Source organism: Rosa chinensis, chromosome 3, assembly GCF_002994745.2.
Source record: "Rosa chinensis cultivar Old Blush chromosome 3, RchiOBHm-V2, whole genome shotgun sequence".
Classification (NCBI taxonomy): Eukaryota; Viridiplantae; Streptophyta; class Magnoliopsida; order Rosales; family Rosaceae; genus Rosa; species Rosa chinensis.
This window is the reverse complement of record NC_037090.1, coordinates 32374811-32393719: the sequence shown is the minus strand read 5'-3', so window position 1 is coordinate 32393719 and position 18909 is coordinate 32374811. Positions and strand designations below refer to the sequence as shown.

The 18909-nt window shown below is 37.8% G+C and overlaps 2 protein-coding genes across 2 annotated transcripts; both read left to right on the top strand.

The window, feature by feature from the left end:
* The first annotated feature begins 535 nt into the window (after positions 1–535).
* On the top strand, positions 536–6603 carry LOC112193311 (meiosis-specific protein ASY3). Its single transcript, XM_024333396.2, has 10 exons — positions 536–707; positions 1255–1324; positions 1884–3476; positions 3579–3732; positions 4122–4185; positions 4297–4446; positions 4520–4578; positions 5185–5319; positions 5876–5967; positions 6219–6603. The coding sequence occupies exons 2-10, from the start codon at positions 1292–1294 to the stop codon at positions 6288–6290; spliced, it is 2352 nt and encodes a 783-aa protein (XP_024189164.1). The 5' UTR covers positions 536–707; positions 1255–1291; the 3' UTR covers positions 6291–6603.
* A 2742-nt stretch (positions 6604–9345) lies between these two features.
* On the top strand, positions 9346–12182 carry LOC112192919 (charged multivesicular body protein 7). The gene is given in 8 exon segments (XM_024332859.2): positions 9346–9654; positions 9750–9929; positions 10048–10233; positions 10571–10701; positions 11159–11327; positions 11443–11572; positions 11693–11701; positions 11704–12182. Coding segments are annotated over 8 exon segments (1335 nt in total). The 5' UTR covers positions 9346–9399; the 3' UTR covers positions 11979–12182.
* Positions 12183–18909: the final 6727 nt, after the last annotated feature.

Sequence of the window (18909 nt, the reverse complement as noted above, 5' to 3'; positions counted from 1 at the left end):
CTTAGTCCTCATTGGGGATGGGGACGGGGAATCCCAAATATTTTTTTATTGGGGATTGGGGCGGGGATTTGGATTGAGAATGACACCGGAGATAGAGATGGTATTGTGATCCTCATCCCTAACCTGCCCTATTGCCATCCCTAACCATATTAATATTTTCAAAATATGAGATATCAAAATTATAAGGAGCAAAATGTTAGGTACCATACAGACAATTTTTCCTAAAAAAAAATAGTTTTTATAACAAAAACATAATTTGTAGGGTGAACTAAGTAGCCTATAAGGTGTTATAGTCTCACTCTTTTCAAAATTAGTTAATTTGATGAAAATAAATTAGTTAATTTGTAGGATTTGGAATAAGAAATTATAAACGAAAATGTAACAAATTAGCAAATTTTATTTCGTGATATAATGGAACAAATTAGGTAATTTTGAAAACCTAGCCATTTCTAAAAATTTAATTTCACTTTCCTTTACCCCTGGCTTTTGGATCGTCCCGCACATGTTTTTTCCCGCCTTGCATTTTCACTAATTTTCAAATTGCTTCTCTGCCTTCTCTCTCTTTCATTTCAAAAATAAAGTTAAAACAAAAATTGGGGTCTCTAATTCTCTCTCGCTGTTTGGTTCGGCTCTCTCTTCCAGACGAGCCCTCTTCAGCTTCGTCATCGGCAACCTCAAGCTCGTCGGTTATCGGATCCGAACAACCTGTAAGCAACTTCTCTTCGCTTTCTCAGATTTTCTTTTCGTTGCTCCGATTGTTGCTTGAACCAGATTCGGAGCCCAAAGTGTTAAATCCTTGACAGATCGGAGCCGGAACTTGAATTCTCGACGAATTAGGGTTTTCTTCGTGTTATTGTAGGGTTAGACGAGTGTAATTGAGAATCAATCAAGTGTTATACACGAGAATTGGATGGATCGTGATTGCTAGGGTTTTACTGATCGTTGATTTTTTCGTTCTCTGCCTATTTGATATAGTTAGGTGGTTCTCCTTTGATGTTCACATTTATTTGGAGCTGATTATATCATCAATTGAGTAGTTCCTGAAATTTAAACCATGTTTGGTTGGTCAGAAAACTAAGATTGCTAATTATATTATCAATTGAGTAGTTTCTGAATTTTAAACCATATTATCAATTGAGTTTCTATTGGTTCATATCACACATTTGTTCTTCAGCACATAAACACAGATTTAGCCCCCATACTTTCTATAGCTTGGTTTGTTTCTTTAACTAAATTTCTCGGTCTATTGTTCAGGTTACAATTGTGACTGTTCTGCTTCTGTGTTCTCTAGATGGAGGCTGGAAGACAAAAATATAAGCGAGATGTAAGCATTCACAACTTTGAAATCTTGTAGTTGTATAGCTAATTGTATAACGTGTGGAAGCTTTCCTGTTACACTTTTGCTTTTTCTTTTCTTATTTGTTGGATGGTCCATAATCTGTAACTCTTTCCAATTGCACTTTTGGACTTTTGGTGTTCCTTTTTCGTTGGATGGTACATGATTTGTGGCTGTAGCTCAGTCTATGGTTTATCTAGCTCATAAATGACCAGTATGGTTTTCAATCAACTGTGTCATCTGGAATGATCCCTACAGGTGTGGTTTTGGTTTACTTGATTTAACATACTAATTTAGTTGTATCTGGCTGTGCATAATTTAACTCTTAAGAGATTGCGGATTTGTGTTGCGGAATTCTGGAAATCAAAAGTATTAGTCACTGGCTATAAATAGTTTGAGGTTTATTAAATTTATCTTCATCTGAAACAAATATGAAGAAAACAAAAGTGGAATTGGGATTTGCAAGGCCAAAGGGATGTGAAGTTTTGCAGTTTAGTTTGAGTCTGAAACAAAAAGTCTAATGCTAAACTCAAATGCCATATTTCAGGATCAAACAAGCAATTGCTGGAGCTATGGAAGCATTAATCACCCAGCAAGCCAATCTAGGAAGATGTCAATTGGAGTTGTGGTGGACTCAATAGCCAAGAAAAAGTCTGGATGTGCAAAGGAAAGGGAGGTTGTGGTGCCAAATGCAGAAACAGTAAATACTAACATAGCGAATACCATACAGGGAAAGTTCAACGGAGAAGAAGTTATAGCTGTCAAAACAACAAAAGAAACTAAAAATCCAGAGCATGTGAGTTCCCCATGGATCAGTACCAGACCCTTCCACGAGGAAATACTGACTTCAGATACTGCTCTTCATGCAAAACAAGCCTCTAAATTATCATCTGTTAGTAAGAGGCAGTACAGACTTGATGGAGCAAGGACCACACCACTTACATATTCAGTTGAGTTTTGCGCAAACTCTTCCTCGATTCTACAGTCTGGTGATAACAAGCATAAGAAGTTTAGTGGAGTTACCTACAAAAAGAGGGGAGTGATTAATGGGACTGTGGAGGAAGTTCAGGATTTCACATTTGCAACTGCGCAGGAAGTTATTATGCCGGATAAGCAGGTGCTAGCAGACAAAACAGATGCACAGGAAAACACAAGAACTGAAACACTCAGAATGAAGCTTTGGAATATATTGGGAGCTGCTGCTTCACCTAATGATCAGCACACCAAATCTCAGGAACCTGAGGTTGGTGATGATAATTTAAATCCTCAACCAGAATTTGATCAAATGGCTGATACCGTCAAGTCGACAAAGAGCTCTGATAAACTAGAGGACAAGTATAAAGAAAAGGGTGATGCATTTATCAAACCTAGACAAAATTCAGATACCATAGAAACGGACTCTGAAAGTCCTGAGAACACTGTCAGGAGACCTGTCACTCGTTCTTTGATCCCAAAGAGAGGCCGAGCCAAAGTAGGGAAGACAACTGCAAAGCCTACCCCATCTTCTGGCCACAAACGGAAACAGCGAGATACTGTATTTTCTTTTGAACAAGAATGCTTTGAGACACTACAGGATTCTGCTGGCAGATCCTCAAAGTTTCAGAAGAAGAGAGAGAATACAGGTTTCAGAACCGAGACTCATGAGGTCTGCCTTCCTGAAAAGGATAATTCAACTAAGATAAAGCAAGCCATTAATAGGAGGGGAAAACAACCACCTGCTAAGAAAGCTTGTTCTGGAGGTACTAAAATGGGAGGTCTTCATGGTTCTCTACCTAACAATGAAAAAGAGTTTCTTGAACAGGAGAAAACTATCCCAGAGAAAGAAATGTGCCACTCACCACTGAAAAGCAAGAAATTTGGGGATTGTGACAATCCAGAGAGTAAGAACCAACGAGAAGATAGTGAAAATCCAAGCTTAAAGAGTGCTGTAATACCAGAAGATAATTTTCTAAGTCCAACATTTGGAATCAGAACACGCATGTCAAGTTCTTCTCCTTCAATCCCAAAATCAGACCAAAGGGCAGATTGTAGTAGTCCTGCACCAACGGAGAGGCGATTTGATGTGGGAGATATTCGCTGTTTCAGAACTTCCTCGACTTCAAAACAAGATTTTTCTGAAAATGCTCAAACACAATCTTCTGTATCCTTTATTATCAAATGGTTTCAATAGGATAGTTTTCCTGTGTGCCACTTTTGGCAAGTATTCTGCTTCTGCCTTTTGGATTTCCTTATTGAATTTCAGGATGCCTCTGAGGAGATCAGGGATTCCCCATTGATGAAAACATCACCTGACATGGAGAAAAATGATGCAGAATCTGGACGGTCTTTATCATCATCAGAGGAGAGGGACTTGGAGACTTTTGAAGAAGGTTCTCCAGTTATTCAAGGACATAAATGTATGTACAATTGGCACACTTCTGTTCACTGCATGACAAACGAATGTTAGAAAACATGAATTGTTGCTCATATTAAGGTTCCTGATTGGTTATGCATCTATAGATATTAGATACTTCAACTGTATGTTGGAAGATGGCACTATATGTTTCTTCCACTCCCCCCAATTGGAGTGATGGCTACTTTGTTTACCTGACTGTCTTGTGCACGTGCTTAGATAGAATTCATTCTCTGCAGAAACTAGTAATGCTGAAAAATTTAAATTCAAACTGTTTCTATAAAATGTTTTGAATCCATGAAGGCATACTTATAATGATATCAGCCCTATATTCCTATTTTACCATCTATTAAAGGCAAACTGCATAATTTGCATCATATTCTATTTTTACAGGGACTGGAGTAGATAATTGCGTTGAGGAACCTTCAGAGCCTAATGAAGTGGATGGATTGGCTAGGTTGTTCTTCTCTCTGTCTGTGTGTGTGCACATATGTTCTTTGATGCAAAATACAACTAGTCATCTGTATGCACATTCTGTATGTGGTTAAACTTTTGTTTCACTTGTTAGGGCCGTTGAACTATTTGCTTTGGGACTAGAAAAACTAAATACCAAAATGAAGACAGCAACTACAAGGAAATCCTCTGAAATCTTGATGTCTGTTGCTGCGGAGGTTCAGTTGCAGCTGCAGAATGTAGAGTCTCAGATTCAAACAGACATGTAGGTATCTTCAACAAGCAGGTTTCCCTATTAAAGATATCAATAACTTAGTGTGTTTGTGATGATTTTTCAGGGGAAAGCTTACAAACCTTGGCAAATCAAAGAGAAAAAAGCTGGAAACAAGGTTTGAGGGTAAGGAGAAGTTATATCAATGACAGATTTAGTTTGTTGTTTTTTTCCTAGTTTTAATATTGACCACATGTTTCTTAAGTCCATACTTCTAATGTCCTGCTTAAGTGTGATTTGATAATTTTCTGATCCAAACATGAACCTGAACCACAGTCCTTTAGTGCACACATATTAGATTTTCAAAGATGTATAAGCAGAGTTTATCTTTTGATGCATCTTCAAGCACTCTTGCCATCAGTTATTAATGGGTTTCAATGAAATGATCAATTTAAGAGAACAGTATATCCACAGTTAGCTTCCTGTATTGTTGCAAAATTGTCCTATGTTAGGTAAAGCTACAGATGAATGGAAAGTTTGTTCTTTATAGCCTTATGAGGTCTGTACATCTTTTCTAGTGGATCATGCGGTTATACCATTCCAATTGACAGCAAAAGGAGATAACTTGAAGGTGGAAAATAGTTTAGTTATGTATATAAAATTATAAATGTATAATTATTATCTTGGAAGGTTTGGAATAGTTTGCTAGTTTAGTGCTGAGAGATTGCATGTCAGTGTATTGATTCAATCTCTGTTTTGGTTTATTGTATGTGGGATGGTCTCTTCATGCAGAGCAACAAGGACAACTGAAAGTGATTTGTGACAAGTTCAAGGAACAGGTCAATCAGCATCTTCAGGATTGCAGAAGTACATTTGAAGGTCTGGAAGTGTACCAGACAGAGTTTAAGGGAACTGTGGAAAAGCAAAGTATGGCATCTTCTCTTCTTTCCGATATTGTATTAATTTGTTGCTTCATTTCATATTGAGATTTGATTGTATAGGTAGGTGTATGTAATGCCAGACTAGATTACCCTATAAATCATAAATTTAAGAAGCTACCTAGCAGATACTGCCTTGCAATGATAGTGTTTAGTATGTTGAAAAATTAAAATTTATCCCGATCTTGAACGAATGGGAGAAAACCATGTGAACTCATTTTAGAGTAAACAGAGTTTAGTGCTTTGAATTCCATGCAAACTACAATGGAGACCATGCATACTTTGCCTGCCTACATGTGATTGATGCATCAAATCTACACATCTCTAGTCCTTCTTGGTACAACTATGATGAATGAAAGTCTAGATTCTCTCTTGCATGGCTGCATTGACATGTTGCAATTAAACCCAGATAATGCTGTGAATTGCTGTTCTCTTCATTCGGAAAGCAATGCGCTAGCAGTTCCCTTTGATGAATTAAAAGTTTTGACTTTCAAATCATTTGATGTCCAATTTCTGCTGAATTTTTTGCTTTTGTTTACTTGCAGAAGCATCACACCGAAAGCTTGTCTCACAAGTGGAAGAAGCAATTGAGAACCAACTGAACGATGCCCAAAAAAGAATCAAAGTCATGAACGAGGCAAGTTTTCCTTATTGTAATCTAGATATTCGGTTGCACCATATGGAATATGTGGCTACTAGATCATTTCCATTTCAAACACATATTATAGGTGGCTGGCTGCACATAGTGATTGAAAATCCCTAATTAGTGCGTGACACTTAATAGACCTTGTTAGTACAGGATATATGAATTAGTTCCTATCTTTTTAATACTTTTTCTAACAGTCTAGCAGAGATTTAGCGTCTAAACCTTGTCCTCATTTATTGCAGACGAGACGTGGGCAGATGCTCCAGTTAAAGCGCCAACTAGCTTCCTGTTTGAGAGAGGGAATTCTAAGTTGATGAGTGTGATGTGTACAGCTGCACTGGGAAACAAGTAGGACTTGGATTATACTTGGAGACAGGCATGGAGATTTGCTTCTCGCAAGTTACATTTCTGCTTAGAAATATACCAGCGATTTCTCCGATTTCTCTATTTCTTATGACTTAGGTTATTAATTTGTAAAGACAAGGAACTATTCTCACTCTGGATAATTTGTAAAGACAAGGAACTATTCTCACTCTGGTCATTTCGTTACAATATGATCTGTATTAGGTGACGAATATTATTTCCATAAGGTATGAGATATGCACACGGTTTACAGTTGGCCAGCAAGTATACTTCTCAAGACATTGCATAACCTGTGTTGTAGAATAAGTTTGTAGACAAATGGAGTGCTCAAACCATTACAACATTACTCAATGCCCATTGGGTTATGGTTGTCTGGTTGAGATGAATGACTATAGCAACTGCCATGATGCCGTATTACCCATTAAACTAAACTGGGTTGTCTAGTATATTAAATATATTGATAAATCAAGTAGATTAATTTAAAGGGAAAATGCTCATTTATCCAATTTTAGCTTAAAATTTACACACTTGCTCCACTAACTGTTTTTAAACTCCGTTTACCCAAAACACTTTAAGGGATTATTTCCCATTTACCCAATTAATTCTTTTTTTCTTCTTTTTATTTATTTTTGGGACTTTTTTGCCCTCTCCCCCCCTCACCGATTTCTCTCTCCTCCCCCCTCACCGATCTCTCTCTCTCTCTTTTGATAAATCAAGTAGATTAATTTAAAGGGAAAATGCTCATTTATCCAATTTTAGCTTAAAATTTGCCCACTTGCTCCACTAACTGTTTTTAAACTCCGTTTACCCAAAACACTTTAAGGGATTATTTCCCATTTACCCAATTAATTCTTTTTTTCTTCTTTTTATTTATTTTTGGGACTTTTTTGCCCTCTCCCCCCCTCACCGATTTCTCTCTCCTCCCCCCTCACCGATCTCTCTCTCTCTCTCTCTCTCTCTCTCTCTCTCTCTCTCTCTCTCTCTCTCTCTCTCTCTCTCTCTCTCTCTCTCTCTCTCCCTCTCTCCCTCCCTCCATCCCTCCAGCAGGTCGCTCACAACGCCTGCTCTCGCCATCACGGCGCCGAAACTCGTCGTCGTGCTCTCCGCGGCCAAGCTCGACGCCAAGCCAACGGTCCTCGTCGCTTAGAAGCTCGGCGAGGCCGGGGTTGACCTTCTGAAGTAATCGACGACGGACTGAAAACTGCTATCTGGGACTGAAAACTGCTATCTGCTATTGTGCAGTCATAACCATAAAAGTTGTTACATTAGTGCCCCCCAGTAGACTTTGTATTGGGGGCCAATGATGACTGTTTTATTTATTGACGGACTGAAAACTGCTATTTCAAAGTAAATGTAGTGTTAAATTGCAGTAGTCAATAAATGAAAAAAATTGTGTGGTTTGTGTCAGTCTAGTGGGGGGCAGTAGACAGAATATTGACCCTCAAAATGTGGGTTTTTAGACATTATCTGTTGTTTTGAGTGTGAATAACTTCTATAATCTGTGAAACATAGGAAGCGGTGTAATGTTTGATGGTCTATTGGGGGGCAGTAGACACATTAGTGCCACCCAATAATGTCTTTCTTAGGAGACAGTAATCATCTCTTGTTGATTTGTTTGTGATAAAGTGCAATACACTGTAAATCCTTGAAACTGGTGCAAGTTTTAATGGTTTAGTGGGGGGCAGTAGACACATTACTGCCCCCAAATAATGTCTTCATACGAAGTCAGAACCCTTCACTTAACTAGTGCAAGTTTTAATGGTTTAGTGGGGGGCAGTAGACACATTACTGCCCCCAAATAATGTCTTCGTTTTAAGTCAGAACCCTTCACTTAACTATCATTGACAGATTATTGTACTTTAATAAACTCAAAACAACATAAGACTTATCAAAACTCTGATTTAAGTGATTAATTAACCACAGTTAAGAAATTAGTGGGGGGCAATAATCTGTCTATTACCCCCCAATAGACCACAGTTTTGACGTCGTCCGAGACCTGCAAGGGAAGCCCAGACCCGTTTCCGGCGTGGAGCTTCGGAGTTTCCACCGACATCTGATGAACAAAACCGGCGAAACCCAGAGGGGTTGGGATCGTGGAGTTAGATGGTGTCATCCTCTGGTGGTCCGACGGTGGGACGGAGCGACGACGGTGGAGGCCGACATCGACGGTGGAGTGGTGGGCGTAGTGGCTCAGAGAGAGAGAGAAAGAGAGCCTGAGACGAGGTTAGAGAAAGAGAGAGAAATCGATGAGGGGGAGGAGAGAGAGATATGAGTTTAATTTGTTAATTAAAATGAGGGCAATACTGTCAAACACTGTTAGATTGGATAAATGGGGTTAAAAAACTCTTGGTGGAGTAAGTGGGCAATTTTTAGCCAAAAATTGGGTAAGTGGTCACAGCCCCTAATTTAAATTCGATTTAGAGGTAGACATGTTTCATTCATTGATATTTGGTAGATTAGTATGAAACTACTCTATTTCTATATCAAACTAGTCTATTCTTGAATTGAACTAAATTTGCTTGATGTATTGGTACATTAATGTAATGGACAACATTCCTAAACTATAAACCTTAGAGCACGTTTACTTACTTGGAATGGGAGAGAATGATTACGGAGTAAAATTATTCTTATGTTTACTAACACTCATTGGAATGATTCTGGATAAAAGCATTCATGCCTTTACTAACACATGAAGGAATCAGAATGGATGTAGGTCACACCTCCTTATAAGGAATCGATTCCTGAATACTCAACAATTTGATTACGAAGGAGGGTGATGAGTTTATGAATCAACTCTTCTAGAATCAATACCGATTCCTTTCTTTTCTCATTCCAATTGTCTTCGATTCATGATTATTTTCCATTCCAGGTAAGTAAACGTGCCATTAAATTCTAAAAGTACGTATTTGCCTATTTGGCTCTCTCTATCAACAAAGGTAAAAAAAAAGAAAAAGTGGGCTCTCATAAATGTGCGAAACGACGACGTATTCCGGTGCTTTTTATGGGGTTTTGTTTGAATTCTGAGAAGTAGTTGGTTTCAGCAAAAGCAGAAACGGAAAAATGGAAGAGAGCGAGAAAGTGAGAGAGTGGATCAGGAAGGAAGTTCAAGATTGGGATGACGAATTGGTTTGCAGAGCCCGATTCAAAGCCTTCAGTGGCCAACGATCCGATTGGGAACCCATTTACCTCTTCTGGAGAAACTTGATTCTCACCATCGCTCGGCAATTAGGCCTCTTCATCATCCGACCCTCTCACCTAAAGACCCATTGGTTCAATCGAGGAGGACTCACTCCCTTATGCCTCGACGACGTTTTGGTAACCCACACCCACTCATCTCCTTCTTCTTCTTCTTCTTGAATTTGTAAATTTTTCCCAAAACCCTAAATTGACTGCGGTTTTGTTTATTCCAGTTTGTGATGTACAATGAAGGTGAAATTGTGCCCACTGTGGATGTTGCGGACCCCACTTCGGGTCGTCTCTCCCAGATTTTCAGAAGAGTCACCAGCTCCGTGCTTGGCCTTGCTTCATCAACCCCAACTCCTCAGCTTCTTGTGTCCCATGAGCGTCTCGTTCTTACCCCACTTCTCAAGGCATGTGATTCTTGTTTTTTTTTTTTAACTGTTGAGTGATAATTAGTTACTGCGGTGCTAGTGTTTTGAATTTGGTTTTTTTTTTTTTTTTTTGATGTTGGGTTATGTGGTGGTGTAGGATAAAGCTGTTCAAATTGTGGAAGGTTTGTCGGAATGCCATTGGAATTCTTGGTGCATTGTCACCATGAAGAGGTTCCGGGACTTGTGTGGAGGACCCTTTGAAGGTTCTGCAATCTTGTCTCACTTGTCTGCGCAAGGCAAGGCGCGGTATCTCTCACTTCCCAACAGGGGAGACTTATTCGAGGTACATACTTCTTATACTTATGCAGTATTAATGGAACCCTGCATCTTTCGCATCTCTGCTTGATTGCCATTGTTCATAATCGTACAATGGATTTGCTTTGTTTGAGTTTGGAAATGAGACTGACTTGGATCTCTCCGACTTATGATTCATTCTGCCAATGCGATGAAAGTTGATGCAATAGCTGAAAGGAAATGCATCAACACACAGTTAGCAAATAGTGTTGCAAATGAAGTACATGAATGATTCTACTGCAATCATTTTTTCTAAATGACCTTGTAAGTTTTAGATGTTGAACTTACTTTTTGTAGTATTGATGCGTTCTATTTTCCTTTTTCAGGGTGTGAAAGTTTCCATTTCAGCATCTTCTGTTCCTAGTGTTTCAAGTTTAGATCGTGATGTTTTGCACTTGAATTGGACGAGAGAGAGACTTCAACAACAACTTGATGTAATTGACCGCCGCTGTGAAACGTAACTACTTCTCACTCTTAAACTTCCTTATATGCTGGAATTTCTTGGTTTAGAATCAAAGAGCATAGGCTTACATATCTTAAGAATGCTCTCCATCAGTGTTAGACAATGACATAGATGCTAGTTTAAGACATGGATAGTTATAAAGGCATATGTGAACATTTACTGTACTAACTTTAGCCGCAGGGTTGACATGAAATTTGCACGACCCATTTTGGATATCAGGCCTGTAGCTGGCTTGTTGAAAAAATTCGTTGACATTGGTCCCCATAGGATAACCAGAGGCTATTGGTTGGTCATAGTTATACTGGGTCCAACCATGTAGGATTCTTATAGAGCTTATCCTGTATGCCTTCTTAATTAAATATGTGTTTTTAACTTTTTATGTGGGATAAAGGACACTATGGTTCCAAAGAAGTATGTTTTCCTGATGGGGGGTGATTGTATCTATGTATAGGTTAAGAAAATCAGCATTAGCTTGTTTGCATTCCGGAAACAAGAAAGTGGCTCTGCGGCATGCAAGGGAGTTGAAGTTGGCGAATGAGAGTAGAGAAAAATGTGCAAACTTCTTGAACAGAGTGGTGGAAGTGCTTGATTTTATCGCAAATGCTGAATTGACAAAGAAGGTAATTTTAGGAGGAAAGATAATCTTTTTAGATTAGCTTCTAAATATAGGAAGCAATCGAAGTGTTTTTGACCATGTAACTCTTTAGTAAGACATTCATTTTGACTTGTTGTCAGGTTTCTGAAGCCATCCAAATTGGAGCTAAAGCTATAAAGGAAAATAGGATTAGTATGGAAGAAGTCGAAGATAGCCTACAAGAAATTGAGGAGAGCATTGATACATTAAAGCAATTAGAAAATGTTATAGGTAATTTCTTATTCAACAGAAAATTTAAAGTAAAGATCTTTTTGAATTGGTGGGTTGCAGTATTATCATGGAGGAAAGGCTTGTTATTATATTCAATTTGAGTGTCTTTGGATTTTGCAGAATCAACCCCCTGTACTCAGTTACGGATGATGAAGAAAATATCGAAGAGGAGTTCAAGAAACTAGAACTGGATATTGGACTTGAAAACCATCACGAACCAATCCAGGAAACCGAGATTAATAATGCAGTAGAAACAGACATTTCAGAATCTGCTGAAGCGTTGATAGATTCTTTATCAAATCTCAAGCTCGTGGATGGTGGTCAAGCAAGGATACCAGCAGTTCACAGCACTGCCTCGACAGCAAGAAACAACAAAACAAAAGGTCCTGAGCTAGCAACTGCCTAACTAACATATTCTGGATACCAGAATCAATTTATAATCATATTGCTAATGTGGTCAATATAATCAATTCACATTACTAGTTTCATAGGGTTTGTACATATGTAAACACGTAGTCCAACCATTTCCAAAATTGTTGACAAAATTAGTTTTGTTTATTGAAAATTGAGAAATGAGATTTATTCACCTCTAGATTAGTTATTGAATCGACTCAATCGAGTAATGTTTCTAGCAATTCTCAGGCAGGTGTCATGATGACACTTCTGCAAATGTTCTGCAAGTTATAATCTACCCTTGGAGGAAACCAGCTTCATTCTCATTCTGGTTTCAAAAGAATGATTTTAATTCTTGCTCAGTCATTGTTTCTAATGAATAGCTGAAGTTCTTTGTATGTACAGAAAACTTGGAATGTCAGTAGCTCATGCTGAATATTTGTAGGCAAAAAGTTTGTTTTGTATTACTTTGGATCGTAAATATTCTCGTCTTTCACCCTGTGTGATGTGGTTGGCTCTTTCCCTCTCTCTTTGTTGTCATTAGTTAGATGAAAAAATACGAATGATGTAATTTGTAAGTTTCATCTGGGGTGTACAAATGGATGAATGTAATTGATCTATGAAACAATGGAAAACAACAAGGACAAGGAAAGATAAGCTTAGCCGAAGGAATATTAAAAATGGAGCGAGTGACAATTGGAGTGATTGATCACGTAATTCCAACTATCTCAGACTGCTGCACAAAAGTTGCCCAGAAGAACTGACAATGGAGCTCCGGTTTAAAGAAAAAGCTGAGCCAGAAAAGAGAAGCCCCAGCAATCTGTCTGCGGTCTGCCCAAATATATAGAGTACCCACGAGTGTTCGAGTCTGTGAAAGTTGTGTTTTGAGTCTTTGTTTTCTCAAGAACTCTTTGAAAGTAAACCTAATGAAATTTGTGCTCGAGACCTCGAGTAATACTGTTGCATCCCATGCCAAGTTTCTCTGCTTTCGAGCGGTTCCTTTTGGGCACCCGGGCCATACGGCTGGGCGATATCTCTCACCATGGAAGCTGCAAAAATACTTGCCGGAATTGCTCTACTCCGATCCCATACATCAAAGATTGTGCAAGTACGAGGAGGGGTATGTGATTCAATCCCTTTGATAGTTTGATTGCTTGAAAGTGAAACAAAACATTAATGCAGGGAAGTACCCGAGGTCACATAAGGCACCATTCCCAAATTATATTCCCAAAATCGCTGTTAAGAAATATATGAGTTAGGTCGATCTAGTTGGCTTTGCTCTGCTTAATCATGCAAACATGTATATGTTTTCTGCTATGCGCAATTTTCCTTCATGCTACATTTTACCCTATATAGCACACGCAGGCATACTCACGTTGATGGTATTGATCGGCTAATTACACTGCCGCATGAGATCAATGGAGCTGCCTCTACCATTTCCCTTATGAGGGCCATCACTTTGCAATGTCTCCAAAACCCTAAGTGGGAGAGAATAGCGAAGTGTGAAGTTGGCCACACCTAACAAAAGAACCTTATAATTAAAGGCTCACTTCATTATGCAAATGATAGAGGGATCTAGTCCATGATAGACTCTAGGGTCATCTCCGATGGATCCGAAGACAGATGCCAGGATGCAAAATTCCACAGGCTATATGTGGTAGATTCAATGAATTAAGGGTTTGTCGAGATAAATAATTGATAGAACAGATAATGTATGTACCACATATTTACATACAAGAGAATCTTCTTCCAAAAAAAAAAAAAAAGTTTCTCTGCTTTCGCAATATCTTGATTTAGTACTGATTCTTTTGATCGTTTGTTTCTCGAAAAATCTTGCAACAGTTCAAAATCTCTTTCTAATTTTCTCGGATTACTTTTACTGTATTGCCATAAAATTTCACTTCTTTCTAGATTTATTTCCCACGCCAGTCTCTCGAACCTTGCAAGCAAGAAACATAATCACGTCTAATGTTTTATGTATCTATCTGATCAACAAGACTTCGTATTGAACTGACAGAAACGAAACTATCCTGTTCTTGATCTTCTGACGGGATCCTACGTTTCATCCATCATACCAAGAGTATTGGCTATTATCTACAGAACTAGATTTGTGGCAAACCATTCAAGCACCATGAGTCCATGACTATAACATGTAAACGAGGGAAATCTGGAACAGGTTTGGAGGACCATTTTGGGCAAGAACTAAGACCTCGATTAATATCTATGGAAAATCATATGTTTTGGATAAAAGTAAATATAGAATTAATAACAAAAAAAATTATGCATATTTATTCATACATAAATTTATGAAATACAAAAATAGTTAATATAAGTTTTTTTTGATGGCTAGAACCAATGAAAATTGACTTAAATGATTAAATTGAATTAAAAAAAAAAAAAAAGGTGAAAGGGAGAAGAAGGTTGAAACTGGGCCCAAAGAATGGTATTTCTAAATGTACCCAGCAAAGTTCTAAGTGTACCCAACAAAAAATTTTCTTTTAATTACCTTTAATTTATGTTAAATGTAACCAACTAATTTCCCCAAAATGCCCTAGAAAACAAAATACCCAGCAAAACAAAACATTCTATCCAGATTTTTATGCTCGTTCATCCTCATCATACCCTACCCAGCTGAGATCAGGAGATTTATTTGTTTTGTGCTTCTGAGCACTATGAAAACCATGATCGGATAATGCTTGCAGCATTGCAGCAACAAAACTTCCACACACACACATATATATGTAGAACAATATAATCATATGTCTCTTTCCAGGAAGAGAGATTCCAAAGTGTGGTTTACTACACTTGGCCCCTATTGCTTGATTTGCTCAGCGGCCGACATATTCCCCCAAGCCATGTACTTTCCTTATTGCTGGTTTCATTCTCAGCAGTTCCTGATTGCTTTAGTAGGACATAATTTAATCCTTTTCATGATTGGAAGCTTTTACCTAATCATATTTTTTAATTTCCCTTTGGAAGGCACTTGACCTGATACGAGACAAAGGTTTTCTCATTCTGATGGACTTAGGCTTGAGCGGTCAATTTTTAGAAGATGATGCAACTAAACTGGTGTAATTAGCTTCAGATTGTTTACACTTTACAACATGAACCTTGAAATCTGGGTAGGGCATGATGGGGAATTGGGGATGAACAAGCATAAAGATCTGGGTAAAGACGTGTAGAGTCGTAGAGTATGTTTTGTTTTGCTGGGTACATTGTTTTTTAGGGCATTTTGGGCAAATCAGTTGGTTAAATTTAACATAAATTAAAGGTAATTAATAAAAATACATTTTTTTGCTGGGTATACTTAGAACTTTGCTGGGTACATTTAGAAAGACCCCCAAACAATTGACTCAGCTGATTGAAAAATATAAAACAAAAGTGAAAGAGAGAAGCATGATTCAAACCGATGGAGAGGTTGCAAATTAATCTGACTTCCGCTGAAGCGAAGCAACACAGCGAGTACTTGAAAACAAAATAACTATATATTCTATATGTAAACATATACACAGAAAGAAATCCTCCATGGCCCCTGAGAGCCGGTGGCTTGAGAAGGCCGCCTCAGGCCGGCCCTATATTTATTATTTTGACAATATTTGTTACATGTTTCTGAACAATATTACATATTAAGATATAATGTGCTGTTAATATGGTGAATTTTATTTTTTAAAATGACACGTGTCAATATTTAAATGGATAACCTGTTAACCAGTTCAATAGGTTTTCACAACATTAATTTATTAAAGGGTTTTTGTCCATTTACCCCATTTCTAGAGATTTTTTTCCCACTTACCTCATTAAGTTTTTTTAATTCTCTCTTACTCAAAACACTTTAAGGAGGTATTCCCTAATACCCCATTAAGATTTTTTTTTTGTTTTTATTTTTTTAATACCATTTTACCCTCACCTTTGTTGCTTAGAGAGAGAGAGAATGGAAGAGAGAGAAACCATATAGGGGACTTCACCGGATTCCGGCGACCGGCCGCCGGATTCTGGAATCAGGTCACCGGTCGCCTAATTCCGATCACAGACCACCGCCCACTGGAAATTTCTGAAAACCTCACCAGAAAGGTTTATTACCCCCAATAGACGTCTATTGGGCATTTATTGCCCCCCAATAGAACTTTCGGTCGCCGGAATGAGAATTAATCTCCTTAAATTCAGACAAATAAAGTTTGATTAAAGAAGAAAAACAAGGAAATTACATTAAGGGTGATTCTAGTTGGATCTCCAAATTTTGTTTTTGGACCTCCTCACTAATTTTTTTCTTATAAACTTCCAATAATTTTGTCCCTTATATTTCTATCTGCACCTCATCTTTTCAGCATGTATCAAGCTGAACCATTCTCCAAAGGAACATTAAACTAAAATTTCAATAATCAGTTGCAACCATAGATGAATCTCATAACATCAAATTCCATTAGAACATCGTTATGAAAATCATCCTCTTTCAAAAGAGGATCTACACGTGTATTCAAAATTTCTGGTCTTCTTTAATTTCAGTAGGTTCTTAAACCAATATAAATCATTAGTTTGAAGAATTATTATATAATTTACATTAGTATGTTTAAGGTCAAATAACCAGAAAATCCTTTGCTTTTACCTTGGCCAATATAGTGATGTGGAGTAGGATGATGAATCAAATAAACTGTGATGCTATAGAGAATTCATCACCTCAGATTATATCAAAATGAATCTCTTTTTCCTTCCCTTTCACCACATGGCCACACCAATCTTGAACTCAGTTTCTAAGTACCTTGGTGACTTGTACCCTGCCAACAAGCAAAAACAAATCTTAATGTTCTGGCTCCCCATTTCGTTGATCGAAAATCCTTTTAGTGCAATAATTTAAAACAAATCTTAATCCTTTTACCACGTGGTAATACTTTAACAATAAAATCAGCATATTGATGATAAAGAAAAGCAACAGTATTTATAGTAGGGGCTTTCTTATCCACCTACACCACCTACCTTTGTCTCTTTGCACCAATGAGCAGAAAGAAGCCATTGATAACCTCCTCATCGCCTCCATTGCAACAGAGACAAAGAACTGCTGTCATGAGTTTTTTTTTTTGGAAAGGGTAAAATTGAATTTTGAAAAATTTTAAAACTAAAAGAGGTCCAAAAAGAAAATTTGGAGGTCTGAATAGACCCACCCTTACATTAATTCAAAACGTCTATTGCCCCTCAATAGACGTCTATTAACCCCCAATATAACTTTCGATTGCCAAAATTCTGCCCCCAATAGACGTCTATTGCCCCCAACATGCAGTCTCAACCTAAAGCAATTACCATTGGTGATCAGTAAAACATGAATAAAGGTAAAAAATGTAAAACCAACCTAAAATCATAGCATAATGGTACAATGGATAACACCAAGACTCCATTCAATAATCAATTACCATGGATCAAAATCTAGACTAAACTAGTCCCTGCCAATTAGTGTGGTTCATGTTTGCATTTGGGGGCCCCGTTTTGGGTCCATTATTTTTTTCATTACCTTCTGCCCCATTACTTAAAAAAAAAAAAAAAAACTTCTGATTTGGGCACCCAGAAAATGCTCTGGGCACCAAATCAGATCAAACCGCTCATTGTTGCACGCCGTCGTGAGAGAGAGAGAGAGAGAGAGAGAGAGGCATTTGGTTGTAAATCTTTAATTGGATTGAGGATAAAATAGTCATTTGACATCAAATTGTGTGTGTGGGAATAAAAATATGTTGTTGGGGTAAGTGAGATAAGTTTTGTTTGGGGCTTTGGGTCAAGGACCCATTATTAACAAAAAAAAAAAAGGTATGACATAAATTAAGTGTCACTAGCTAGTGGTTTTGTTATGCTAGACAAACGTCAATCTTGTTCCATGTTTGATCCACAAGTTTTAGTTTTGATTTTTGAAGACTAGGGTTTTGTGCTCCTTCTTAATTAATGGTTTCATCTTTTGTACGTATTTTGTGTGATCCATTAATTAGACAACATATTATTTGTCCAATGCCAGATTTCTGACAACTAATTAACACTAGTCGCTGAGCCCCGCAGCAATGCGGGAGAGAGGGACACAGGGTTAAAAATGACATTTCAACCCCATGAATGGCAGCCTGCAATTTTGAGAAAAAATAAGGACAAAAACGACTTTTCTGCCAGCCTGATATTCTCCTTAAACAGTAGGGACATAAGAGTCTTTTTTACCCCCTTGTGAACGGTGTAACAGTAAACTCATGCTTAATATACAGTATAATTTGATCAATCTAGTGTGAGATATTTGATAGAAACCTCTTTAAAAAAGTTCAACTTCTCCTTCACTCCATCACCCGGTAAAACACAACTCCATCATCTTCCAGGCCACCATGACAACCACCCACATGGCCACATTCATTCATCTCTCAAAAGGCGACAACCTCAGCCTCTGTCTCTCTCTCTCAGCATCCATATAATGTTACCAAAATTGGGCAAGGCATGGCGGAGAAGACATCTAAATTTGTTGGCTATCATTGTTTAGCGAATTAATACTAAACCGATAATTTAGAATAATATCACCAAAATGTATACTATTATTATTCGGTGTATAGTCCACTAAGTGTCCATTTTAGTTTTCAAATAGTTATCATTATTTAATCAGAAACTCTTGCCGACATATAATTATAATTAAAAAATCAGTTCAAATACTTGATACCTTCAAATCAATTGCATAATATATAATTAAGCAACACATGTTCCATGTTGTATCCTTCTATTACAAAAAAAATTTGAACGATTCTGGGTACTTTTCTTTTCTCTATCGATCATCAAATTAAAGTTGAACTAGCTGATCGAGTGAGGGTCACGTCATACCTATCAATCCCAATTCAGTTGGATAATGAAATATGAACGATGCTGGACCCAGATCACACTGCTACATAGGTGTCCGTTTCTCAAGCTCTCAGCTGCATCCCATCCAGAGGACCTCATCG

Bases quoted from the DNA above. Each gene is read 5' to 3' on its own strand.
- LOC112193311 (XM_024333396.2), top strand. From the start codon at position 1,292: ATGGAGGCTGGAAGACAAAAATATAAGCGAGAT. The intron at 4,186-4,296 runs GTTGTTCTTCTC...TTCACTTGTTAG, and splicing joins GAAGTGGATGGATTGGCTAG to GGCCGTTGAACTATTTGCTT. The intron at 5,968-6,218 runs GCAAGTTTTCCT...CATTTATTGCAG, and splicing joins GAATCAAAGTCATGAACGAG to ACGAGACGTGGGCAGATGCT.